The following is a 27,126-nucleotide window of genomic DNA, read 5'->3' as shown; positions in this document are numbered from 1 at the left end:
ACAACTATTTGCTCTAACCAGCAAGCCCTGAAACAAGAACTAAAAATGATTAGTGACACATTCATAAACAATGGCTATAACAAAAATACTGTCAATAAAATACTTTATAAAACCACAACAAAAACGAATCTAGATTACAGTAAAACCATAATCATCCCATACATTAAAGGGTTATCAGAAAAAATCAACAGAATCCTATAACATTATAACCTCAATGACACCTTTAAACCACCCACTAAACTTAAAACCATATTCAGCTCCTCTAAGGATCCTCTCCTCCAATTAGCACATCCTGGAGTCTATTGCATCCGCTGCACCTGTAACTTACCGTACATTGGTGAAACAGGACGGACAATCCCTATACGCAAGAAAGAACACATTAGACACATTAAATATAACCATTATGGTGAAGCAAGCCTCTCAGACCATGCACTTAACACCTTACACCAAATCAACTGGAAAAGCACCCACTCCTTACACCGCACAAAAACATGGTACGAAAGAAAATTTAAAGAATCCTGCGAAATCCTGATAAACCACCCAAATATCAACAATAAAGATGGTATGAAAATTCCAAGGATCTGGATGGCACACATTCAGCCAACCTAATATGAAAGATTCAACATAAGTCAGGACTCTAGCCAATCCGCTAGTATTAGAAACCATTCCACTCCAACTGGCTGGAATGATGTTAATATATGTATATAGTAGACAACACAAATAATAGGACTCTAGCGTTGATGTATTTTTTTTTATTTTTTATTTTCCACCAGAGGTCAGGCCAACAATTGTGGTAGTGGTTAGTCAGTGTCTTTAACGAACCAGTATGATTGTAGTATAGCTTGTTTCTTGTGTATATTTGTACGTTCCAGAAAGATGACCTTGACATAAAGGTCGAAACGTCGAATTGTAAAATTTTAGTAATATTAAACTAAAGTTTTTATTCAAACACGGTAGTTGTCTCCATAATTTCCAAAAATGCATTCTGATCACCGTGCAAGCCTAAAAGAAAGGATTTAAATATGAAAGATTATTCATAGAATCAGCTTCAGCTCTAAAATCTCTCCAAACCTCAACAAATTTGGGTGCATGAGACTGCCCCAAATTTGGGAAGCTTGCATCACGAGAACATTAGCCCAACAGCCAAGACAACCCAATATAGTCCACTAGGGGGTACCATTAGGACTCTAGGAACAACAGCAGCTTCTCTCTTCTGCCTCATTTGCTTTTGTAGTGCCTGCATGCACGTGTCATAGTTGTATGTTCCCATTGAAGATGGCAATGTGACACTGCCGAAATATAGGAAGTATTCATTAAAGTTTATTTTAATGAATATTCCGGTATACGTTGTAAATTCTTTAAATAATTTAATAGTCATGTGTTACCAACATATAAGCCTTTCTACAAGAAAAGCAACATACTGCTATTTGCTGATGATGCAAAGGCTGGCAGAGTAATCAGGAATGTAGCTGATATACAGTACTTGCAGAGTGATTTGAATAAGCTGGAATTGTGGGAATGCAAAAATCACCTGCCATTTTGCTAAAGGCTATCAACCTGATATATGCAATATTGATCTCACTGCTACCTCTTCAGTGTATAAAGAAACTCGTGTATAATTAGGACATGCTAGAAGAATCAATCCTGTGATAGGAACTGATGGGATATCAACACAGATGCTACAAGAGTGTTCAGCTTGAACTGGCTATTCCTTTCACCAGGCTCCACAAGATTGGAAAGAATGTATGGTAATCTCATTGCATGAGGGTAGTGCAAAGGCCATTTTTATCCACCTATTGACCATTCAGTATCTTAGGCGTGATGGTGAAGATTTTGGAAAAGTTTTTTTTTTTTTTTTTTTAATGTTGGGCCCATATACAGGAGGTTGGCTGGTCAACCTATAGTACGTTAGTACCATATATGGGTGATGGGCTGTGAAAGGAGAAACTTGTTTACATTTGATTTGAATGCCTGTATATTGTATTCCTTGGGAAATATGTCAGGGGGAAGACTGTTCCACAGTACTAGTAGCAGGGATGAATGAGGAGGAGAAGAAACTTGTTCTATGGGTTTTGAGGTGTACTGTAAAAGGATGTTGCACGGCACGGCAGCTGTACGTGTTCCAATGGGCTTGGTACAAGGTGGAGGAATTATTGATGCTGTTTCAGATGAACCTTTCCCGTGAAAGTATTTATAGAATATACAGATTGCAGAGACCAAGCGTCTATGTGAAAATGGGGGGAGCGAGTTGGTGAGGGATGGGTCATTTATTAGTCTAATTACTCTCCTCTGTATTGAGTTAAGCATTTTGAGGGAGCTTTTTGGAGCCCTACTCCAGAAGTGAGAGCAGTATTCGAGAGCTGGGAGGATTTGTGACTTGTATAGTGTTAACAGCTGTTTAGAGGTGAAGTAGTGTCTTGAGCAAAAGAGAAAACCTAGTTTTTGGAAGTTGAGGATGCAATGGTTGTGATGTGTTTATGCCAGGAGAGGCTTGATGCCAAGGTAATTCCGAGAAGAGAAATTTCATCTTGTCTGTGAATTTGAGTGTTATCAAAAACAATGCTGGGGGGGAACGGTTCTTTTTTGCGAGAAATAATTTTATTTTATTGTCATTTTATTGTCAATTTTATTGTCAACTTCAATGCTAGTAAAATCCAGAACTGGGTTTTACTAGCATTGAAGTTGACAAGGTTGTCTGAGCCCCATCGGAGGATGGCTTGGAGGTCAGAATTAAGGGCAGTGGTGGTTGATGTTCTGTGGGTTGAAGTGAGTTGTGTAGGGTAGGGTTTGTCAAATGAAAGGGAGGAATGTAGTATGCTGTCATCTGCAAAACTGTGTATTGGGTTAGAGGTCAACTGAAGTAGGTCATTGATATATAGAAGGAAGAGGGTCGGTGAGAGAACTGAGCCTTGAGGGACCCCGGAATTAGTTGGATGGTGAGAGGATAGGGAGCCGTCTACCATCACACACATAGTGTGCATCTAGACAGGAAGCTGGCAATCCATCTGCAGAAGTTCTGAGGCAGTCCAAATGATGGGAGTTTGCTAAGTAAGCCTTTGTGCCAGACTCGGTCAAAGATATCAAGTGCAACTACTTGGGACTCGCCGAATTTCTCCATAGCATTTGTCCAGTGATGGGTGATGTATGAGAGCAGATCTCCTGTTGAACGGCTTTGGCAGAATCCGTACTGGTGGTCGCTTAATAGCAGGGTACCTTCAAGGTAGATTAGGAGTTGAGAATTGATGATTTTCTCCATTACTTTAGATAGGACTGAAGTGAGTGAGATAGGGAAGTAGTTAGATAGCAGTGATTTGTCACCATTTTTAGGAATGGGTTTATAGGCCAGTTTCCAGGTTTTGGGATATATACCAGTGGAGTAAGAGAGTGTGTACAGGTGACATAGGATAGGAGTCAGTTCAGATGCACAGGCCTTCAGGATAATTGGAGGAATTCCATCTGGGCCAGGAGACTTTTTGTGTCTAATTTAGACAGCAGGTTTGTGATGTCTTTTTGGCAAAAGGATATAGGGGCATTGTATGTTGGGCAGTTGGAATGACTGGAGGACATTTGCCATTGTCAGTTATGTGTGCATTAAAGGCAAAGTGTGATGCCAGGAGGTTAGCTTTTTCTATGGGTGATGTTGCAAATGAGCCATCTGGGTATGATAGAGGTGGGAATAGTGTAGGGCAAAAGTTATGGCCAATTGCCTTGGCAAGGGACCAAAAGGCACGGCAGCCATGCTTTTTGCCCATCTAACTCTGTTTTGGAACTATTGATAGTTTTCTTGCATTTGTTTCGGGCTTCAGTGTAGGCATTAAATGAGGATGGAGTTCTTGATTTGAGCCAGTTGTGATATGCCTGATTTTTCATTTGTACAGCCTTGGCACATTTTTTAGAGAACCAGGGTTTAGTTAGGGGACAGCAGGTCTGAGTAGTGTGGGGAATATATGCTTTCATGCTAGCGAGGATCACTTTGGTGATGCGTTCGGTGCATATGGGTGCATATGGACTGGAAGACCGGAAACAATAGTCTAACCATGGAAATGAAGCATAGTAGTCTCGGAGACTGTCCCATTTGGCACTATTATATTGCCAAACTACTCTTGTGTGGGAGTAACTGTGTAGGCATTGTTGCATGGGGAGGAGATGAGCACTAAGTTGTGGTCAGAATTACCCATGGGGCTTACTACATTCACTACATATTTGGAGGGATCATTAGTAAGGAAGAGATCTAAGGTATTTGGGGAGTGGTTTGGGTTATCTGGTATTCTGGTCAGTTTTTGAACAATTTGCGTGAGGTCATTAGCGACTGCAAATGTTTCAGCATCTCTGCCTGCAGAATCTGTATGACTGGAAGAGGAAAGCCAATTGGTATTATGGATGTTGAAATCACCCAGGAGGATGATTCGTTGTTTGGGAAGTGGGACTGAAGAAAATCAACTTTTAAGGAGAGGAAATGAAAGAGCTCTGAGTGATTGGTGGTATTAGGAGAGCGATAGAGACAGCAGATGAATTTAACTGAGTGGGGAAGGGATATCTTCAGCCAAAGAAAGTCGAAGTCGGGCGATTCCAAGCTAGTTGTTCTCTGGCAGGGTATGTAAGAGCAGATATATGCACAGACACCATCCTTGGGTCGAAAGGAATTAAATAGTGTATAGTTAGAAAGGTTGAGATGAATAGTGCTGGGGGGGGAGAGGAGGTGAGATTTGAGTTTCGGTTAAAAAGAGTAGGTGGGGTTTGGTGGACTGCAGGTGGTAGTGGATGCTGTTGAGGTTGGAGTTGAGGCCACAGATGTTGGTGAAGTGGATGTGCAAGGTTCTGTGAGGCATGGATTTGACTCCAAGAGTCCTGCACGTTTCCTATGCAGTGCCTGCATGCTGGTGTTCTTGGTGGATTCAGGTCGAGCACGTATGAGCGACTGGGGGCAAGTGTCCTTTAGCTTGTTTATCGCTGTTATAAATTTGGTTGTGTTTATTGGTGAGTTGCAGGTCACTTTCATGAGACGTGGATAGTTTGTTTCGTCCTTTCTTTTGTTTATGGGTCCGATACGATGGCATTTGACGATGTTTCTGGGATCAAAATTGCATTCTCCTGCAAGTTTGACGATGTCTTCTTTTAGGGATTTACCGTTTTCTGTCGGAATGTTCAGGATAACAGCATTGAGTTTCCTATTTGCAGCCTCGAGCGACTCGTGTACAGATAATGTGATTAGTTCACGAAGTTTGTTAGCAGGCACAGGTGCACTTGTGGTCGGGCGCTGATCGTCTCAAGCTTAGTTTCCAACTTTCCGATTTTGGAGGAGAAGGTATCGATCATGATATTAAGTTGCTGCTCGAAGTTTGTGACTCTTTTGCCTAGGTTTAGTATCTGTTTTACAGAAGGCAGGCACATCATACAGAAGTAGGGCTGGTTTAGATCGGTGAAAAGCTTGTGCGCCGATTCATTTTATTTTTGCATAAGAAATATGTATTCATTTGCAGCAGAAATCGCACAATATATACCTTTTTTCCCTTCTTTGACTTGTTTCACAGCTGCGGCACTTCTTAATGTCATTCGGTTTGTTGGTGGTCGGCGACACTACACTGACAGGACTCGAGGTAGTCTTCCGTTGTTGGCTTTTGTTGCCGCCATCTTTATTTTGGACAGTAGGCATAGCGCTTTCACGTGGCTGTTTTTTAGTTGTAAAACATAGCAGATTTAATGGACTATGGGTACTTACGAGTTGTACTGTAGTAGTCAGCTGCTTAGTACCTTCTGTTACTTTTCCGTTTGATGCTTATTTGTACAAACACTTGCAGTTATGATAAAATGCGGGAGCACAAATTTTTGGTTAAGGCTTGCATTCAGAAAATGGTTGATAGAGAATCTATACTTTACAATGAGCATGGGTTTACTAAGGGAATTTCATGTTTTAGCAACATGAGTTAGATAAGGAGAATGGATACACCATGATATTTTTGGATTTTGCTAAGGCTTTTGACAGAATACAGCATGAAAGACTGTTGCATGAATTAGAGAATATGGGACTGGATTATAAATAATTATTGGCAGGGATAAGACGATGGCTGACTGACAGATATCAGAAAGTCGTATCTGGAGGGGGAGGGGGTGTGAATCTGCAAGATTCAAGGTAACCAGTGATGTGCTTTAAGGATCAGTCTTGATCCATTGCTGCTCAATCTGTATTAATGAGGGAGGCCATACTATTTAATATGTGACATACAGCTATTTGCTGATGATGCAAAGATAGGTAGGCTAATCAGGAGTGCTGCTGATATGCAGTATTTGCATATCATTGATTTTTGCTGCCTATGCTAGCACTATTCAATGATTTGAATAGGCTAGCATTGTGGAAATGACAAAATGGCTGTCAATTCAATGTTAATAAATGTAAGGTGGTCATTCATTTTGGTGTGATTAGATATCCAATGTCATATTATATTAGTAGAATTATGCTAGAAGAAACTGATCAGGCTAGTGATCTTGGAATTTTAGTAGACAAGAAGTTGAAGTTCAAGGGTCATATGCAAAGACTGTAAATACAACTCAGAGAATAATTGTGATGTTGAAATTAGCCTTAACATGTAAACATAAGGAAGTTATTTTTCCTCTTTACAAGGACTCGATAAGACTTCACTTGCACTATTGCTTGCAAGTCTGGTCTCCTGGTTTCCATTATGATACTGGTACAGTGGAGAGTATGTCAAAAATGATATTAAGACTGTGAAATATTGATTATGAAGACAGATTGAGAATTTCTATGCTGCAGACACTAGCAAACAGGAGAAAGAGGGTGATGTGATTGAGACTTACAAACTTTTGAAAAGATTATACAGAATTTCAGTAGATAGAATTTTTCATTTTATGGAGGGTGGAGAAAGGATGCTAGGGCATCCTGGAAGTTGAGAATGAATGCTGTCAAGAAGGGGGTGAGGGCTAGATTTTTCTCTCATAGAGTGGTGTATGATTGGAATGGAGTGCCACTGGATGTTATGTGTGCAAGTGGTGTGAATGAATTCATGCCATTTGCACACATTGTATGACAGCTGGTGCAAATAGTATGGCCTCCCTTGATGCCTCCTAACTCCCTGGAGGTCTCTGTTAATAATAATAATTAATGAAATCATGACAAAATCTGGTTTCACTGGAGCAAAAATTACAATATTACTGAAACTGTCAGGATGCAAAAAAGGTAAGGTGAAATTGATTTTTTTTGGGTGGCACTATTTACCTGAAAGGTGAAAAATAGCGCATGAGAGAAGATATCAGTTATTGGAAGAAGCAAAAATGAAAAGCAAGAGAGTGAAGATCCTAAGTCTGCTACCACACTATGAGAGAGGCAATTTGAGGAGGAGGAGGAAGACAAGATAACAAATGAATCAATTCTGAATTCAACAGTGGAAGCACTTATATGCTGATGGAGTGTACTTAAATAGATTCAGAGTTAACTGTTTGAGAGCGTGAACAACGCTCTCAAACAGTTTTCAAATCAATTTCACCTTACCTTTGTTACCTTTTTTCACTGAGAATGTGGAAGTGCAGGAAACTATGAGATGAGTGAGTGCAAGAGTGACCAAAAAATGTGGAATCAAGTTTCTTAAGCAACAATATCAAATGGGGTAGTCAATACTAGGATGCAAAGGTAGGTGGGGGCCTAATAGGATCCTACATTTTATATATACTAATGCTAGAAGTAACAAGAATAAGAGGGAGGAGTTTTTGGCATTGATAAGTGCAACACCTCACCAAAAGTTATAGGCATTAGTAAGACTTAGCTGACAGCAGATAATGTAATTGCAGTGATAAATGTGAAAGGTTTAGTATGTTCAGGGAGGACTGGGAAAACAGGACCAATGGGGAGGGATATTGTTGATGATGGTAGCCAAAAAGAGTAGGAGACAGGTATGTAGATGGCAGTTCATTTAAAGCAATCTGGTGTGAGATTGAGGTCAATAGAACAAAATATACAGTTGGTTGTTGCTGTAGTGCAGGATGAGTAATTATTATGGGGGGGATTTCAACTATAAAGACATAGACTGGAAGGAGGAAAAATCAGATGGCAGGAAGGAAATGGAATTTATATGCCTACTGAAAGATAATTATTGAAGCATGTGATGGAGAGGACTCAGAGTATGAAAGTGCTAGATATGGTCACAGGATCAGAAGATTTGTTCATAACCAAGTTGGCCACATTGCCTTAAATTGGGGAGAGTGATCTTGTGGTCTTGACGTAGGTGGCTGCAACATGTGTAACTACAAGGCAAGTCATTATGACAAGCTTAGGAAGCAGACTGAAGTAGTGGATGGTATAAAAATCTGCAAAAGAAGGATGTTAGCAGTGCATGGGAGATAGTCAAGGGTATTCAAAGACAGCAATATCAGACTGTATACAGAAAGTCAGGTAGGAGTTAGGTGAATGAGTAGTATCATTAAGCACAAGCTGCAAAAGAAAGGGTATATAAAAAGGGAAAGGTGAACAGCATGATAATGAAGGCAAATCAGATTATGAAAAGAAATTAGTTGAGCAGGCCAAGAATTCTTTTATTATATGGCAAAAAAGAGAATAAATGACTATGGAAGGATAACTTTAATAAGTGCTTATGGCAGTGAGGTGACAGAAGCATATGAAATAGTTGAATTACTGAGCACCCACTTTGAAAAGGTGTATAATCCAAGTGAGGATATTATTGTGACAGATGTGATAGGAAATGATTTGAGAGTAGAGGTTGATAAATTGGAAGTACTTTGGATATTGCAGAATCTCAATGAAAATATGGTCATGGGATTAAATGGGATATCAGTTTGCATTTTATGAGAATGTGCAAAGAACATCCTAGCAAGAGGCAATGCTTCTTATGAGAATGTCTCTTACTAGAATTGCTTCTAGTAAGAGGCAATGCATAAAGGAGGCTCTAAGATGGCAGCAGCAAATTACACCAATTGGTATTTCAGGAGTTGTGGTAAAAGTACTGAAAAAACTGGTCAAAGATAGAATTTATGAATGGGTGGATAAGAATATGATATTCCATTGGGACAGCATGGCTTTGTGAAGGGTGGTCATGCCTTAGTAATTTACTAACATTTTATAATAGAGGTGACTTGGTAGTGCTGCTGGATTTTGCAGAGGCATTTGACATGGATCTCTTTTGCACAAGTTGGAACAAATGGGATAGATGAGAAAGTAGTCATATGATATGAGGATGGCTGATGGACAGATATCAAAAAGTAGTATATGGAGGAGCAGAATCCAGCAAATGAATAGTGGTATGCTGAAAGGCATTGTGCCTTGGACAGCTACTGCTTGCAGGATGATTTAAATAGACTGACAGCATGGACATAAGATAATGGGTGTCAATTTAATGTGGAAAAGTGTAAAGTTATGCATTTAGGATAAAAAGATTACAAACTGTGTACCACATTGCTGGAAATGTACTCCAGGAAATTGATGAAGCTAGGGATTTGGTGGTAGTATATAAAGATTTGAAGTTTAAGGTTAGCAAGTTGACTAATAAGATTACTTGGTTATTGAAGAAGACAGTAACAAGCAGAGATAAGGAAGTTACCAGTCCTTTTTATAAGATCTTAATACATCCACATTTAAAATACTGTACTTAGGTCTGATCACCTGGGTTTTGTGGGGATGAAGAAATAATGGAGAGGATTCGGAGCGAGTGACCAAGATATCAAGTAGGTTGATGTATAAGGCTGCCTATGAAGACAGAAGGTTTGTGGGTTGCAAAAGTTGGTTGATAGGGGGAAAAGGGGGTCACAGAAACATAGGATTTATAGGATTGATGCAGAAAAAATATTTCAGCACTTGGCTAGAGGAGCAGAACAAGAGGTCATCCTAAACTGAATAGAGGTTTTATGACTCCCATGAATGGGATCAATATTAAAAAAAGCAAGAACTGAAAGATGTACAAGGAAATGGTTTGATGTTAAATCAGGTAAAAATGTAATTGGTTAACAAGGGTGTGAGGACTAGATTTTTTTCTTGGAGAGTGATGAATGAGTGGAAGGTTATCAGCTTTGTCTGTCAATGAGTTCAAGAAGTTTGTTTCTCCCACAGTGAGTCTTCACACTCAATGGTGGAGGTGCCCATGCAATAATAATAATAAAACACAAGTCAAGAATTGTAAAATATGTCCATTTACAGTTGACTTTCACTACAGCAAGCACACAGGGACCATGAAATAGTTGTGTTATAGCGAATTTATTATTTCAGCAGAGCAGTTTGCTTATGGGTGTTCATAGAAACCTTCCAATCATTTGTTATAAATGAGCAAGTTTGCTCTAGCAGTGTTTGTTATAGTGACAGTCAACTGCATTTGGTTTGTGCAATCAGATGACGTGCACTTTTCTGAATGTGATAGTGAATATGGGAACAGGAATGCTGTTAAAAAAATATTGAGTTATTCAACTATAACAATACACTGAATACTCCTTTAAATTAATCCTAGAAAAATAACTTTATTTTGCAAATAACAGACTAGTTTTACATGTAAATAGATAATCATACAGTTTTTAAAAAGAAACGTACTATTACTGTAATTCATCCGAAACTCCCCAGATGAGCCTGTCCTTGTTAATTTCCCTTCTACTCTTAACTCCCGTCCTCTGAGGAAAAACAAATAAAAAACATAAGTAAACATTTAACATTGACCAAACAGCTTAAATTTTGTTTATACAACTTTACACACACATACATCTTCTGAAATATCACTGAAATTCAAAAAAACAAAAATAGAAATGCAGTTTGCTCTGCATGAAAAAAATATTTTCATACTAGGCACGAACGTCCTCTGCATTGTTTCTGAAGCAGGGATCAGCAAGTTGTATACTCTACTCAGTATAAACAAAGCTTATCCCACCCCTTCATAACTGATAACATTTTTTTTTATTATTTCAACTTTATACTTTATTTTTTAAAAGTTAAAAAAATAATCATTCAGTATGGTATTGTGCAATGTGAATAACATAAAGATTTAAATGCTTAAGCACATGTTACAGACTTCTAGTACATGATCTTGCTATGTTTGTAGAATTAGGATATTTTATAGGAAGAGACCTGTAGAATGAGTGAAAATTTATGAATATGAAAAAAAAAAAAAGTTGAAATACACTGCTCTGTAAGTAGTAGTAGTCCGTATTTACTAAAAAAGGATACATACTCATGATGAAAGCATATAATGGCTTCTGTTTATAATATAATGAGAATGTAAAATCTCACAGGATAAATAATTTATCATGTTTGTTTTTACAAGTTTTTTCTTCTAAAGAAATTTCACAAAAAATGTCATTGTTTATCTGTATGTAATAACTTAATCACAAGGCTTTGTTAAACCATTGTGACACATAAAATATGATGTCACTGTGTATCGATTGTATCCATGTCCATATATGGCAATTTCAAAAGATGTGAAAAGTGTGACGCCATCATGTCTAGATATCAATCCATGACAATATATGGAAGTTTTTAGAGACGTGCACATGCATACATATGAAGTCTGGGCCTTTAAAAGCTTGGGCATCGGGAAGGATTTCGTCTTTGGATTCTGCCTTCTCTTACTGTTGGAAGTTTATTTTGTACTTGGTTAGATTATAATAAATTTAGTTTAATCATTTATCAAAGTGTAAGCGAACAAAGTTTGCACCTGAAAATATCTTCAGGACTGAGATAAGGTGGTATATCTCTTGGCAACTCATAGCAAAGGTGGACCGGCTCTCATCACTCCTTGTCTCAGTATCTCCCATAATGCAAAGCACATCTCCTTGCAGACATGTGCTGCTATGCATTAAGGGAAGGGCCACTACCCAGACTGGTTTTGACCTTTATTGAGGTCTCGTCAGTGGGAGGCAGACCCAGAGTGGTGATACTAAGGCAGAAGCAATGGAGAGGTCATATTTACCTATACGAGGCATAGGTAAATATCAATAAAGGTCGAAACCAGTCTGGGTAGTGACCCTTCCCTTAATGCACAGTATACATGTCCGCAAGGAGATGTGCTTTGCATTATGGGAGATACTGAGACAAGGAGTGATAAGAGCTTGGTCCACCTTTGCTACGAGTTGCCAAGGGATGTACCATCTTACCTCAGTCCTGAAGATATTTTCAGGTGCAAACTTTGTTTGCTTACACTTGGATAAAGAATTAAACTAAATTTATTATAGTCTAACCAAGTGCAAAATAAACTTCCAACATCTTTCTCTAAATCCAGAGTAATTTAATAATAAGGTGGTACACCGGTTAGCAACTCACATAGGTAAATATGACCTCTCCATTGCTTCTGCCTTAGTATCACCACTCTGGATCTGCCTCCCACTGACGAGACCTCAATAAAGGTTGAAACCAGTCTGGGTAGTGGCCCTTAATGCAAAGCACTATATATGTCTGCAAGGAGATGTGCTTTGCATTATGGGAGATACTGAGACAAGAAGTGATAAGAGCTTGGTCCACCTTTGCTAAGAGTTGCCAAGGGATGTACCAACGTACCTCAGTCCTGAAGACATTTTCAGGTGCAAACTTTGTTTGCTTACACTTGGATAAAGGATTAAACTAAATTTATTATTGCCTTCTCTTACCCGTGCCTGCTGCCATGTGAAGTCCACTATCGGTTATCGAAAGAGAAGTGAATTGAGGTTTTGTCATCTTTTCCCAGGTCCATCACCATGAGAAGTTTGTTGTTGACTGCTAGCAGTGGAATCACTTGTCACATGACCTCTCTGTTATTAATAATGGAGTAAATACCTTCTTCCATATGCCTATCCATTCTTATTCTACAATCAATCTTACAATCTACTTCCCTCACATTTTCCCATTGGATGTTGAAGAAAACATATACAGAAGCAATCATTTTCCAGTTATTAGCACTATGTCTTCACAGGAACCATGTCCTCCTACATGGATGCCCATGTGGAAAATGGACCAGGTTGACTGGAATAAATTTTCCCATCTTCCACGATTTAATACTGAAGCAGTCAGCCAAACACCTATCAATGAAACAGGTTTGTGTGATTGCTTCATTGAGAGATTAGGTTAGTTACATATTGAAGCATGTAACAGATTATCCATGCAGCAATTCCAAAAACATCATCCTGACTTCTGCTCTATCCAAATTCTTACTGGAACCCAGGGTACCAAGAGCAACCAAAAAAAAAAAAAAAAAAAATCAAGATAAAAGATCAAGAAACATGGGGTATGTTTTGTGGATACTCTATCACAACAAACTTAATAGCATTTAAACGTGCTCAGGCCAAAACGTGTTATGTGAGAGGTCAGAGTCAAAAACAATCCTGGATCCAATTTATACCATCATTTAATCAAATAACCAGTGCAAAAATTGTATGGGATAAAATACAGAAAATGAAAGGTAGATATAGTCCTATGGTACTTAGAAAGCAACAAACTTCTTTCCCCACATACAATGTGGCTTTTGTAGAAACCAATAACCTTGGACCATTTGGTCTGTTCAGAAACATGTATAAAAGATGCTTTCCTTAAATGAGAACATGTGGTTAGAGTGTTCTTCGACACGGAAAAAGCTTATGGCAACCTGGAGATATGGCATATTATAAGAACTGTTTAATCTTAGTCTAAAGGGGACACCTTCCTGTTCAAGAAGGGAAGTTTCTTAAGAATCTGTCTCTTTGTTATTAAAGTGAACTCAATTACTAAACAGCCTCCCACAGTAAACAACTTTATGTTGATGACTTCACAATTTACTGTCACTCCTGCAATATGAGGATCATTGAGAGACAACTTCAAAAAGCAATCAATCGTGTCTTGTCATGGACTCTTTGTCATGGGTTTAGGTTTTCTGCAGAAAAATCTGTTTGTGTATACTTCTTCCAGAAACTCTCCTATTTCTGCACTCTCCACCCCAATCCGGATTTAAGAATGGGACAAACTATTATCCCAGTAGTTTTTGGAACTCATGTTTGATAGAAAGCTAACATTCTATACACATATTTGTCATCTTTGGGAAAAGTGCAAAAATGCAATGAATATTTGTTGGAGAAGCTTGTGAGAGCTAGAATCCAGAGTTGGGTTGACAACAATGGTATAATCTTTGATGGACAGCATGGATTTGCTAAAGGGAGGTCGTGTTTTAGTAATCTACTTACTTATTACAATAAAGTGACTGCTTCCTTGGACAGAGGAGAAGGATACACAGTAATATACTTGGATTTCGCAAAAGCTTTTGATAGAGTGCCTCATGATAAGTTGACAGTCAAACTAGAGCAGATGGGGTTGGATATTAGATTAGTGCATTGGATTGGAGACTGGCTATCTGATAGGTATCAACAAGTTGTGTATGGAGGTGCAATATCCAGGAAAAGGAAAGTCACTAGTGGAGTGCCTCAGGGATCTGTTTTAGGGCCATTACTATTTAACTTGTATATTAATGATATTGGCGAAGATTTGGATGGAGATATTCAGTTGTTTGCAGATGATGCAAAGTTGGGAAGAACCATAAAGAGTAGTGAAGATGTTGTGGCCTTGCAAGAAGACTTGAATAAATTGAGTGATTGGGCAAGCAAATGGGGGTGTGAGTTCAATGTTGCAAAATGTAAGGTTTTAAAATTTGGAAAACAAAGATGGGATGCAGAATTTATGCTTGGTAAGAATATATTGTTGGAAGTAGAGGAAATAAGAGATCTGGGAGTGATAGTGGATAAGGATCTAAAATTTAGGGGTCACATCGCCAAAATTGTGAAGACAACACAAAGACTTCTGGGAATGATGAGGAGGACACTGACGTGTAGAAGTAGGGAGATTCTTGTTCCATTGTATAAGGCTTTGATTAGGCCACACATGGACTATTGTGCCCAGATTTGGTCACCTAGTTTTCAGAAGGATGAGGAGATGTTGGAAAGGGTCCAAAGGCGACTGACTAAGGTAGTTTCTGACCTCTGGAATGTCGAGTATGAGGAAAGATTGAAAAGATGTAATTTGCAGAGACTAGTGGAGAGAAGGAAGAGGGGAGATATGATAGAGACCTACAAGTTGGTAAGGGGTTGCTATAGGATCAATGGTGGAGAAGTTCTACAGCGAATAGTGGGAGATCAGGGGAGAACCAGAGGTCATCCCTGGAAACTGTATAAAGAGGGTGTGAGTAGGGGAGTGAGAGGCAGGTTTTTTTCGTGCAGAGTTGTGAATGATTGGAATGCCTTGCCTGAGAGTGTGGTGTCTGCAAGGAGTTTGAATGTGTTTAAGACCCGGTATGATGAGATGTGTGTGAGATAAAAGGACCTCCTAGATGAGTCTTTGACTCCATGAGGTCTTGTTTAATAATAATAATAATAATAATAATAATAATAATAATATCCTCTGCACTCTATCCTCTACTGAATGTGGGGTGCTGGCTGATGTTCCTTGCTCTGCATTTATCACCCACTTGTACGTTCAAAGCTTGATTATGGATCTCAGGTTTACAGTTTTGCAAGGGAGAGCATCCATGGTGATTGGACCCTGTCAATCATCAGAGTATCCAAATAGCTACTGGTGCTTTTTGAACATCACTCATTCAAAGTCTCTATGTTGAATCACAAGAACCCCTTCTATCACTTAGATGAAAATATTTGTCCCTTAATTATACCCTAAAAATAAAGATCATCCTACATGGATTAATCTCTTTTGTCTATGTTGGGAGTCCAATATCATTCATATCAGACTGCCATTTGTCCTTTTGGTATGTGTGTTAAAGAGACCATGGAAGCTATTGACACAAATGTTGACATTACATGCATCAAACAAAACAGCATTCCTCCATGGGAGGCTTGCACCCCATCCTGCAACCTCTCGCTTTGTCAGCTACAGAAGTCTCATACACTATCATCTGTCTACCTTCAATTGTTCAATGAGCACAGAGCAGCCCATTCTGATTTCTTGCCCATCTATACTGATGGTTCAAGATCAGAGCTCTCTATTGGCTGTATTTCTGAACATTACTATCTCAAACCAGATCCCACTCAATTGCAGTAATTATACAGCAGAGCTGCATGGCATTCTGCTTGCATTTGTGCATATAACAAAACTCCTATCACAAGTATGTAATTTACACAGACTCTTGGAGTTGTTTACAAGCTATCTTCTCTCTGACATATAATCCATATCCAGTGCTTTATGATGTGTTACAACACAACTTTTGTACAAAATAAAGACCCTTAATTTTGATGTTCAGTTGTGTTCAATTCCCAGTCACATTGGAATTAAGGAAAATAACATCGCAATGCAGCTGCTAGATCAGCTCATACTTTTTTGACATACTGACGGTCCCATATACTAATTATACAGTTTATAAAATCAAAGTTAATTGCCCAGTAGTAATACTCCTGGCAGGAAGCAGTGACAAATGAATTGTATGAGATTAAGCATGAATTTGAGCATTGATAGTCTAGTCAATGTAGAAGAGAGGAATTGTTCTTGCTGCGCTCCACATAGATCACAGTCATCTTACATTCTTATTTAGTGAGGGCTGATGATCCACTGATGTGAGAAATGTAATATCCATCTCACCATCAGTCATATGGTGAAGGCATCAGAAGGAGATCTCAGTCAAGAATATGGCTATTTTACCACCAGTTGGTGATAGTGCATGCCTTGCTTTCTTGGGAAGTATCTAATTATATTGATGTTCCAATTAGAACAGGTTACATGCAGCACTAGAAAGTTGGAAATTATGATCAACTTAGGAGAATACTATCTTTGTTCCCATGGTATCAGTTACTGAATGGGAAAAATATTAGTAATCCATGGGAATCTTTGAAAAGTGCTTAAATGAGGCGGTATCTGATTGTTTCCCTAGTGTTCAAAGAATAAATAGGCTGGGAGTGAAATGGATGTGCAACCTTATTAAGCAACAGATCCACAAGAAGAAGAAGATGTGGAAACAATATCGTGAGAATACAAGTGAGAGGAGTTATGAAATATATAACACTCAGGCCAGAAAAGTAACGAGCATTGTGCGGAAAACTAAATCCAGCACTTACAAAATGATTTGAATAGGTTGGAAATTTGGACAAATGAAAATCACTGTCAATTTAATGTGATTAAGTGTAAAGTTATGTACTTTGGCAATGAGATTTCCAGTGGCATATCATATTATATTAGCTGGTTATGCTACAAGAAAATGACTAAGCTAGCGATCTTGGCATAATGGTGGATAGGAATTTGAACTTTAAAGGTCACATAGCAAAAATCGCAAATACAACTCAGAGAATAACTGCGATGTTGAAGCAAACCTTGAATTATAAGAATAAGGGAGTCATTTTGTCTCTTTATAAAGGCTTGATAAGACCACACTTGGATTATTGTGTGCAGATTTGGTCTCCCAGGTTCCAAGGGGATACAGAAGCTGTGGAAAGGGTGCAAAGAAGAGTTACAAAGATTATATCTGGATTATGGGATTTAGATCGTGAGGATAGATTGCAAATATGTGGATTATAGACTCTGATTAACAGGAGAAAGAGTAGTGATATGATAGAGGTCTAGAAACTATTGAATGAGTGTTATAGGATATCATCGGATGAAATTTTTCATTACATGGAAGGTGGAGAGAAAACACAGGGGCATCCATGGAAGTTAAGTTTGTTCACAGTCAAGAAAGGGACAAAAGCTAGGCATTTCTCTCACAGAGCGGTGAGTGAGTGGAATAGTTTGCCTTACGGATAGAGAGTGCATTTAGTGTGAATGAATTTAAGAGAGGGTATGACATAAAAAACTTATTGTTTAATACTGACCATATACAAATATTTTAACATTCTTTGCCTACTAGTTTTGCTAGCAAACTGTCTAGCGTTTTCAAGGCGTTGACAGAAAAGTATAAAAAATACTAGTAAATGCAAATTGAAAGGAACATTAAAAACTTTGTAAACACTCTAGTAGCTAAGGTTGCACGTTCGCATGACAGAGACTGAGTCTATATTAAACGATGTCTATAATCGTCTAAATATGGCATAGAGCTTTTTTGCCACTCTATCGTGTGGTTAGAGATACAGAAATGATGTGCTAAGCCGGAAGAAATACTTCTGTTGTGGTTTACATCACCAACATGCTCTCTCTGTCTGATCTCCAAACTCCGTGAAGTTTGTCCGATGTAGGCGAGACCACAGGAGCAAGGAATGAAATATACTCCTGTATATTTGTAGAATGGCACCTTGTCTTTTGGTGATCCTAAAAATGTTTGCTAGTGGTTGGTTTGAAGATCACTCTGATGTTGTGGGCTTTTAGTATTCTGGCTATTTGATAAGAAATTGACTTGATGAAGGGAATCACTACAGTAGAAATGTGCTGGGAGTTTGGTTCTTCTTGTCTGGAGTTGTCACCGTATAGATATTTTTTGATGATGTTCGGAGGGTATCCATTTTGTGATAATGTTTTGGCTATTAGTGAGATTTCAGTCTGTGTATCCTCCTCTTCTGATATAAATTTACGTACTCTATTTTTCAACATATGGATAATGCTTAGTTTGTGTATCTTGTGATGGTTAGAAGTATAATGAAAGTATCTCCCAGTGTCTGTCGGCTTTCTGTAAATAGATAAATTGACACTATTTGATTGTCTTTTTATCAAGATGTCTAGAAAATGCAGATGGTTGTTGTTTTCAACTTCCAAAGTGAATTTTATCTTGCTATGTATGGAGCTGCTTTTATTCACAAACGATTTTATGTTTTCTAAGCTATCTTGCCATATAATGAAAATATCATCAACATATTGAAATTCACTTTAGGGGAGAGAATTTCTTTTTCAAGTTTTTCCATGAAAAGCTCTGCACAAGATGGTGATAGCGGACTTCCCATTGCTAGGCCTTCTAATTGTTGGTATATGGTGTTATTAACCTTGAAGAAATTAGACTGAAGCAGTGTCTAAACATCTGTGTGATGTCTAGAGGAAAGAGGTCTTGAATGATGTTTATTACCTCTTCTACTGGTACATTGGTGAAGAGAGACACAATATCCAGACTGGCTAGTATGTCTGTTGGTTCAATCTTAATGGATTGGAGTTTATTTACAAAATGCTGACTATTCTTGATATAGGATTCTGCTGCCTACATTGGACAAACTTCACGGAGTTTGGAGATCAGACAGAGAGAGCACGTTGGTGATGTAAACTACAACAGAAGTATTTCTTCTGGCTTAGCACATCATTTCTGTACGTCTGACCACATGATAGAGTAGCAAAATAGATCCATGCCATATTTAGACGACGATTATAGACATCGCTTATTCAAGGAAGGCGCAGTAGTGTTAAAAACTGGCAGAAACCTCAACAGAAACCAGGGTACTATTCTTAACAGTTCATGGAAAAACCTCATCCTCTCTCTAAATCCATCTGAACTACAGCTAGCTAGTAATCACATTATGCGTTTACAATAAACACACATGCGTGATAATGATTAAGAACAATAAGTCCACTCAGTCTCTGTCACGTGAATGTGCAACCTTAGCTACTAGAGTGTTTACAACGTTTTTAATGTTCCTTTCAATTTGCATTTACTAGTATTTTTTATACTTTTCCGTCAACGCCTTGAAAAAGCTAGACAGTTTGCTAGCGAAACTGGTAGCCAAGAATGCTAAAATATTTGTATATGGTCAGTATTAAACAATAAGTTTTTTATGCTTAACTTTCAAATGACCAAATATGTTTAATTAGAAGGTATGACAGCTGGTTTGGGTAATTTATAGCCTCTCTCGATGAATCCTTTCAGATAATAATAATAATAATAATATTCAGTCGGTCTCCTGTACATACATTTTATTTACTCATTTATCTTTGTAATAACTATTTATACACTTTATACATACATTTGATTTATTCACTAATTTATCTTCTTATAACTATATAACTATTTATTGATTAATACCTTGTGTATTGCTGTAACCTGTGTCATAGCACAGGACCTATGCTGTCCTTGTGCCATAAAACCACAAAACAATCAATCAACTGATGATAACCTGTAATTTTCAGGTTGAAATATATGGATTTTCAATAAAAAATATATTATTCACTCTTTTCCTTATGTTATTGTGTTAATTTATAAAAAAAAATCCACATTTGTTTTCACAGCAAGATTGACATAGAAAATATAAAGTATTGAAAGTGCCTCTACCACCATTCATAAGGGGCTTTTCTGCTGAACATTAGTTAGCCTATCGCATAATAATAATAATAATTATTATTATCCCAAAACCCCATGGAGTCAAAGACTCATCTAGGAGGTCCTTTTGTCATACACACACACACAGCTCATCATACCGTGCCTTAAACACAGTCAAATTCTCTGCAGACACCACACGCTCAGGCAAGGCATTCCAATCATTCACAATTCTGCATGAAAAAACCTGCTTCTCACTCCCCTGCTCACACACTTCTTATAAACTTCCAGGGATGACCTCTGGTTCTCCCCTGATCTCCTGCCATTTTCTGTAAAATTCTCCAACACTGATCCTATAATAACCCCTTACTAATTGTGGGTCTCAATCATATCACCCTTCTTCCTCCTATCCACTAGACTCTGTAAATTGCATCTTCTCAACCTTTCCTCATATTTGACATTCCAGAGATCAGAAACTACTTAGTCAGTTGCCTCTGGACCCTTTCCAACATCTCTTCATCCTTTTGAAAATCAGGTGACCAAATCTGTGATGATTTGATGTGTGGCCTAATCAAAACCTTATAGAATGGAACAAAAATCTCCTTACTTCTACACGTCATTGTCCAGCATCATTCCCAGAATTCTTTGTGTTATCCTAACAATTTTGGCTGTGTCCCCTAAATTTCAGATCCTTATCCACTATCACCACAAGATCTTGTTTCCTCCACCTCCAACAATATATATACCCTCAAGCATAAATTCTACATCCCATCTTTTTTTCCCAAATTTTAAAACCTTACATTTTGCAACATTGAACTCATATCCCCATTCCCATTCACTCAATTTATTCAAGTCTTCTTGTAAGGACACAACATCTTCTCTACTCTTCATAGTTCGTCCCAACTTTGCATCATCTGCAAACAACTGAATATCCCCATCCAAATCTTTGCCATTATCATTAATATACAGGTTAAACAGCAATGGCCCTAAAACAGACCCCTGAGGCACACCACTAGTGACTTTCCTCTTCTGGAATATTGCCCCCCCCCACAACTTGTTGATACCTATCAGATAGCCAGTCTCCAATCCAATGCACTAATCCAATATCCAACCCCATCTGCTCTAGTTTGACTATCAACTTATCATGTGGAAATATCTATCAAAATCTAAGTATACTATTGTGTATCCTTCTCCTCTGTCCAAATAAGTAAGACAATAAGTCTTACTTATTACAACAAGGTGACAAACTGTCACCTTATTGTAATAAGTAAGTAGATTACTTATTACAATAAGTAATCTAAAACATGACATCCTTTTAGCAAATCCATGCTGTCCATCAAAGATAATACCATTGTTGTTAACCCAATTCTGGATCCTAGTTCTCACCAGCTTCTCCAACAACTTAATCACAACAGCTGACACGCAGATAGGCCTATAACTGATGCTTAAGTTCTATCACCTCCCTTATGAAGTGGCACAATCTTGCCCTCCTTCCACTCCTTTGGAATTCAACCCAGGGCAAGACTCATATTAAAAAAAATATGTCAAGACAGATGTCAACTCCTTGGCACATTCCTTCAGAATATGTGGTGACATATTATCAAGTCCCACAACCTTATTAACATCAAGTTTGCTCAATTCTCCATACACCTCTTGCTCACTTACAGTCAGTCTATCCTCCACATCATCAACTGTTCTCGATCTCTCCATCATGTCATATTCATTAATTCTGCTCATTAAGTATCTCCATTAAATCTTTTGCAGCAGTTGTCCTTATGCCATTTTTTCTAATCAATGTCATCCTTCCATAATCATTCTTTTTTTTTGCTGGTTACATATTGAAAAAACTCCCTAATGATTCCTTTTAATTTCATTAGCTAACTGCTGCTCATACTTCACTTTTGCTACCCTTACCAACCAAGTCACCCCCCCCCACCTTTGTCTGGTCTTTGTAATCCTCATGGAACTGGTTATTACCACTTCTCTTATGTTGCCTCCATAATGCCTTTTTTTTTTCTCTGTATTGCATACTTAATCTCTTCATTCATCCATTTCATACCTACCTTATTTAACTTTCTGATCCTTGGAATATATTTAGACATTGCTTCTACTAGATAGTTCTTGAATATCTCAAAAGCTGCATTGATCTCTTTTCCAGCTAACTCTTCATTCCATGCACCACACTTGCAAGCTGTCTCCTGAGCTCTTCATAATCACCAGCCTTGCAGTTCCACATAAACCCTTTTCTCACAGAGGTCCTCACACTGCTGGCAACTACCCAGGTAATCACTTGGGTGGTTGCCTCTGATAATTACATCCTCTGATCATCTCATCAGAGGATATAATTATAAATGAGATGTCAAATCACCCTCCAGTTGGAGAGAGTGACCATGATCAAATCCAAGACCCTCGATCCTCGTGTGCCCTCTGTTGCATACTGTCTGGGGTAGTTGTTCCTCAAAAACTCAAGAAACTCATTTTTTTTTTTTTTACTTTCAGTTACTATCTCATCATTCCAGTCTATATTACCATAATTAAAATTGCCCATAATGATCATTTTTTTCTTATTTGCTTGGTTAATTTGATTATACATTTCATAGTCACATTACTAGGTCTATAACAACATCCAACTAAGTATTTCATTTTATTCACCTCTTTCTCACACCATACCGCCTCAAAACCACTGGCACTATTTCCCTCTTGCATCTCTACTTTGTATAGATATAACTCTTTCTCTGTCATCAATAGCACTCACCCCCCTCCTCCCTTTTTACCCTTTCTATCCTTACAAAACACATCACACCCTTACATCTCTATTCCTGTCAGGATGTCATCCTCATCCAACCATGTCTCGTTTATCCTAACAATATTTGGGTGAACAAACTCAATTAATGCATCCATTTTATATGCCTTGTTTCTTACACTTCTAGCATTTGTATACAAACACAACAGCTTATTCCTGGATCTATAGCTAGTTCCACTGATACCACTTATTTGATATGACTTCTCCATGCTTAACTCGAACCATTTCATTTTCTCCTTATTCATCTTAGAATCTTGTTCAAATCCAACTGTTTTCCCTTGATTGCAGGTCATCCCCTTCCCTTTTTGTTCTACACATGCATTCACATCCTCTTGGAGCATCTACCTTTCTTATGTTGTGTTCCTCTGTCAACCCTGAGCTTCCCCTTTTCCCTGTCTGTCTTCACACCTGTTCTCTCATTCTGTATACTCATGCCACTCACGTCTTCATTCATAACCAGCTCGTCAATCTCTCCTGTCTTACTCTCATTCTTCCACATCACATCCCACTTGATCAGATTCATTCTCTGCGCTCACTTCTCTACCTTCCAACAGCAGTCTCTCCAAACGACTCACACCAAAATCACTCAAATGCAGTCCATTGCTCTTATACAGTTCACTTCATCCTTCAAACTCATTCCACACATTAACAAACTGCATTTCTTTTTCCTCACACATTTCCACTAACATATCATTCATAATGGTAAGTTTGTTTTTTTCTCCTGCAAAAAATAGACAAATTAAAAAATTTAATTTGTCTGTTTTTAACCAAGATAAAAAATTAACTTGGCCTCTGATACAAGCAGTTAATCTAAAATGGACACCCTTAAAGGCTTCCAACATACAGCAAGATACAAACATTTAATAGCTGTATATTATTTGCATAATATTTCAAGGCATAACATTATCTTCCTTCTTTATGAATTAAGATGTTAAAGCTTACAAATCAGTTCAAAAGCTAGTTCATACTTCATGTGTCTCTCTCTTTCTGGTTAGGGGTAAATTTGAATTTCAAAATAGGGAAACCTACCACCTTTTTGTGAGACTGGATCATTCCTGATCCTTACATTGGTACCAAAGACTTGAATACAGATGAGCACATGAAAGTTTGAAATCGCCCACTAAAAAATAATGGGAATATTTAATTTTCTCTATAGTCAATTATATTTTTCCTTGATGAGGTACTACTTCACTAAACAAATAACTTACTCCTACAATAATTTATTATATAATTCCGGTAATAAATATAACATATAGAGAAAACTAGTTTTCAGCACAGAAAGGATATCAAGTTACATACGCATAATCTACTCCTTTGAAAATGAGATGTAATTTGTCATCATCATCAGGATTATAAGTATAGTTGTTAGTTTGGCATTTCATGTCACTAACTGGCAAATATTTTGACCTGAACTGGCTATACCATGTTCCTGTAAGCTGGGGAGAAAAATAATTTAATTCAATTTAAAATAATGTATTATATATATATATATATATATGCACAAGGGTGGTCTGAAAAGTTCTCGGCCTCAACCATTGATGGCTACACTATCGGCAAGATTTTTTTTTAATTTTATTAATGCCAAAAGAAATTGATTCAAAGTTCATAAAAGTTTATGTGCACTCTTCTCCTTCGTTTTCGACAATTAAGAAATGGGCTGCCGAGTTTAAACGTGACTGTACCAGCCTTGAGATGATCCACATGAAGGATGTCCAAAAAGTGTAACAATACCAGAAATCATTGATCAAGTGCACGATATGGTATTGGATGACCAGTGAGTCAAAGTGCGTGAAATTGCTGAGACTATAGGCATTTCAAAAGAACATGTAGGATATATTTTGCATGAAGAATTGCAAATGAAAAAATTCAAGATGGATGCCACGCTTGCTTACAACAGATCAAAAATGCCCTCGCATGAAATCTCTGAACAGTGCTTGGAGCGTTTTAAAAAGAATAAAACTGATTTTGTGCATCGATTTATTACTATGGATCAGACTTGGATTCATCATTCCACCAAAATCCAAACAGCAGTCAAAACTGTGGACAGAAGCCAGTTGTTCAGTGCTGAATAAGACAAAGTCGATTCCATTAGCAGGAAAGGTCATAGCATTGGTGTTTTGGGATACTAAAGGCATTTTGTTTATTAATTATCTTGAAAAGGGTAAAACAATAACCAGGGAATATTATTCCAATCTTTTAATCAGACTAGACGAAAAACTTCGTGAGAAAAGACCCAGTTTGCAGAAGAAAAAAATCATCTTTCATCAGGACAATGCACCTACCCACAAAAGTGTTTTGTCAATGGGAAAATTAAGAGATCTGCACTATGAATTGTTGAAACATCCACCCACCCTATTCCTCAGATTTGGCTATCTCTGACTTCTGTCTCTTCCCAAAACTAAAACTCTTCCTCACTGGTCAGTGTTTTTCTTCGAATCAAGAGGTGATTGCAGCTGTAGAGGGGTATTTTGCAGATCTTATTGAGAATCACTACAGGGATGGGATAATGGCGCTGGAATAAATGTATTAATCTTAAGGGAAATTATGTTGAAAAATAAAAATAACTTTGAAATTACAAATTCGTATTTTCATTGTTAGGTCGAGAACTTTTCAGATCACCACGTATAACAGTGTAATTTATTTATTCATTGCAAAACGATGTTATTCAATAAGATGAATTCTAATGTATGAGTGATCACACACACATATATATATATATATATAACAAACTCAAATGTTCTATTTAATGGGAAGGGCAGAGAAATGCTTTTCAATTATAGTAAAAGTAGTATGAAACCAGTGTTCATTAGAATGAAAGTATTTATGGTGTAGAAACTCTATACACAAATTGAGTCATCTTGCACAATACAGAATGCAATGGAAAAATCATATCAAGATGGCAGCAGACACCTATGGGCATTAGACCCATGGTTATTGATGATGATTTATAAAAACTTTGTTTAATTTCTTTAGGAAGTTCTTTGCTTATTTATTTTACATACATTATGATCAGTTTAAATGGAAATGATAGCTTTATAAATCTTCTAAAATAATGGTAATAATGAATTTTGAAGAATAAATTTTCTACAGTTGTAGACTGCCTCATGAGGTGGAGAGAATGCACTGCCTATATTCATGGTAATTCAGAATTGCTATATCAGCATCATTTATTTATCAGCAGGTGCAAAATGCATTTGCAAAAGTGTCTGTTTCTATAGAGTAAGTACATACTATAAAAGTAATTTCAATGTTGTCAGGAAAAGGAGTGTCTCGATGTACCAGTGCCACAAAATCAACCACTAAGAAAAATATGAAATGTTTCAAAGAAACCAGAACTATAAGTATGTGAAACATGAGGCAGATATATTTGACTACTGAAAAGTACTACATTATAATATGTTCTTGTACATTATTATAATAATTTATTATTATTATTATTATTATTATTATTATTATTATTATTATTGCACCTCCCAAGGAATTGGCAAGGAATTATTGGAAGTTCAATCAACTGACAACATATTTATCATACTAAATCTTAAAATCCTTAACACTCCTTGCATAAACAACATATTCTACTCCTCACACACCTTTAACAACAAATTTACAACAAATAGAAATACTAAAGGGCTTAAGAGCTAAAGCTGTATAATAGAGGAGATCACCACATAGCTTTTAAAGGAATGTGAAGAACCGACCAGGGCTTCTGACCTAATGTACAACCCTCACCTTCTCGTGATGCACCCTGTTAGGCATATCCCTGGATACTGAATGAACAAGGATGGACTACCAATTTGAGATTTAGCTAACCAAATTGTATTCTTATTGGCTTAAACCAAAATATAAAATGATGACATTTTATATTTTGACATGACAGAATTTCGTGCCAGCTGGGGTGTCACCTGGTTAAACAAGGTCCCTGTTGTTTTTGCCAGGGAACCAGGGTGAACAACAAAAAGGCAGCTACTGGAACAAATTCTGAAACACATCCCAGAGTTCAAGATCAGAACTATCAACATAAGAAGCTTGAATGGCAAACAAATGGAGCCAGCTTAGGAATTGGATAAAAAGTACCAGATAAACATAATAGGGGTGACAGAAACAAAAAAAGACAAAAACTGGTGAATCTATCTGAACAATAAATACAAAATGTTATATCAGGCAATGACAATCAAGGAAAAGTAGGCGTAGCCATATTATACAACACTGAATACGAGGCTAATCTTG

General features: G+C 37.5%; 1 protein-coding gene across 3 annotated transcripts in view; it reads right to left on the bottom strand.

Annotated features, from left to right (window-relative positions):
- Positions 1 to 27,126, bottom strand: part of LOC150095063 (apolipoprotein D-like) — an 86,677-nt gene that overhangs the window by 22,280 nt on the left and 37,271 nt on the right. For all 3 annotated transcript variants that reach the window (XM_090411517.1, XM_090411515.1, XM_090411516.1), the window contains exons 3-4: positions 24,199 to 24,335; positions 10,541 to 10,617 (exon numbers count right to left, since the gene is read on the bottom strand). In XM_090411517.1, coding sequence (XP_090267643.1) covers positions 10,541 to 10,617; positions 24,199 to 24,335 — 214 coding nt within the window. The remainder of the gene's footprint in view (positions 1 to 10,540; positions 10,618 to 24,198; positions 24,336 to 27,126) is intronic.

This window comes from Typopeltis vanoorti, chromosome 21 (genome assembly GCF_054136105.1).
Source record: "Typopeltis vanoorti isolate ZY-2024b chromosome 21, IOZ_Tvanoo_1.0, whole genome shotgun sequence".
Taxonomy (NCBI): Eukaryota; Metazoa; Arthropoda; class Arachnida; order Uropygi; family Thelyphonidae; genus Typopeltis; species Typopeltis vanoorti.
This window is presented reverse-complemented; position numbering and strand designations above follow the sequence as displayed.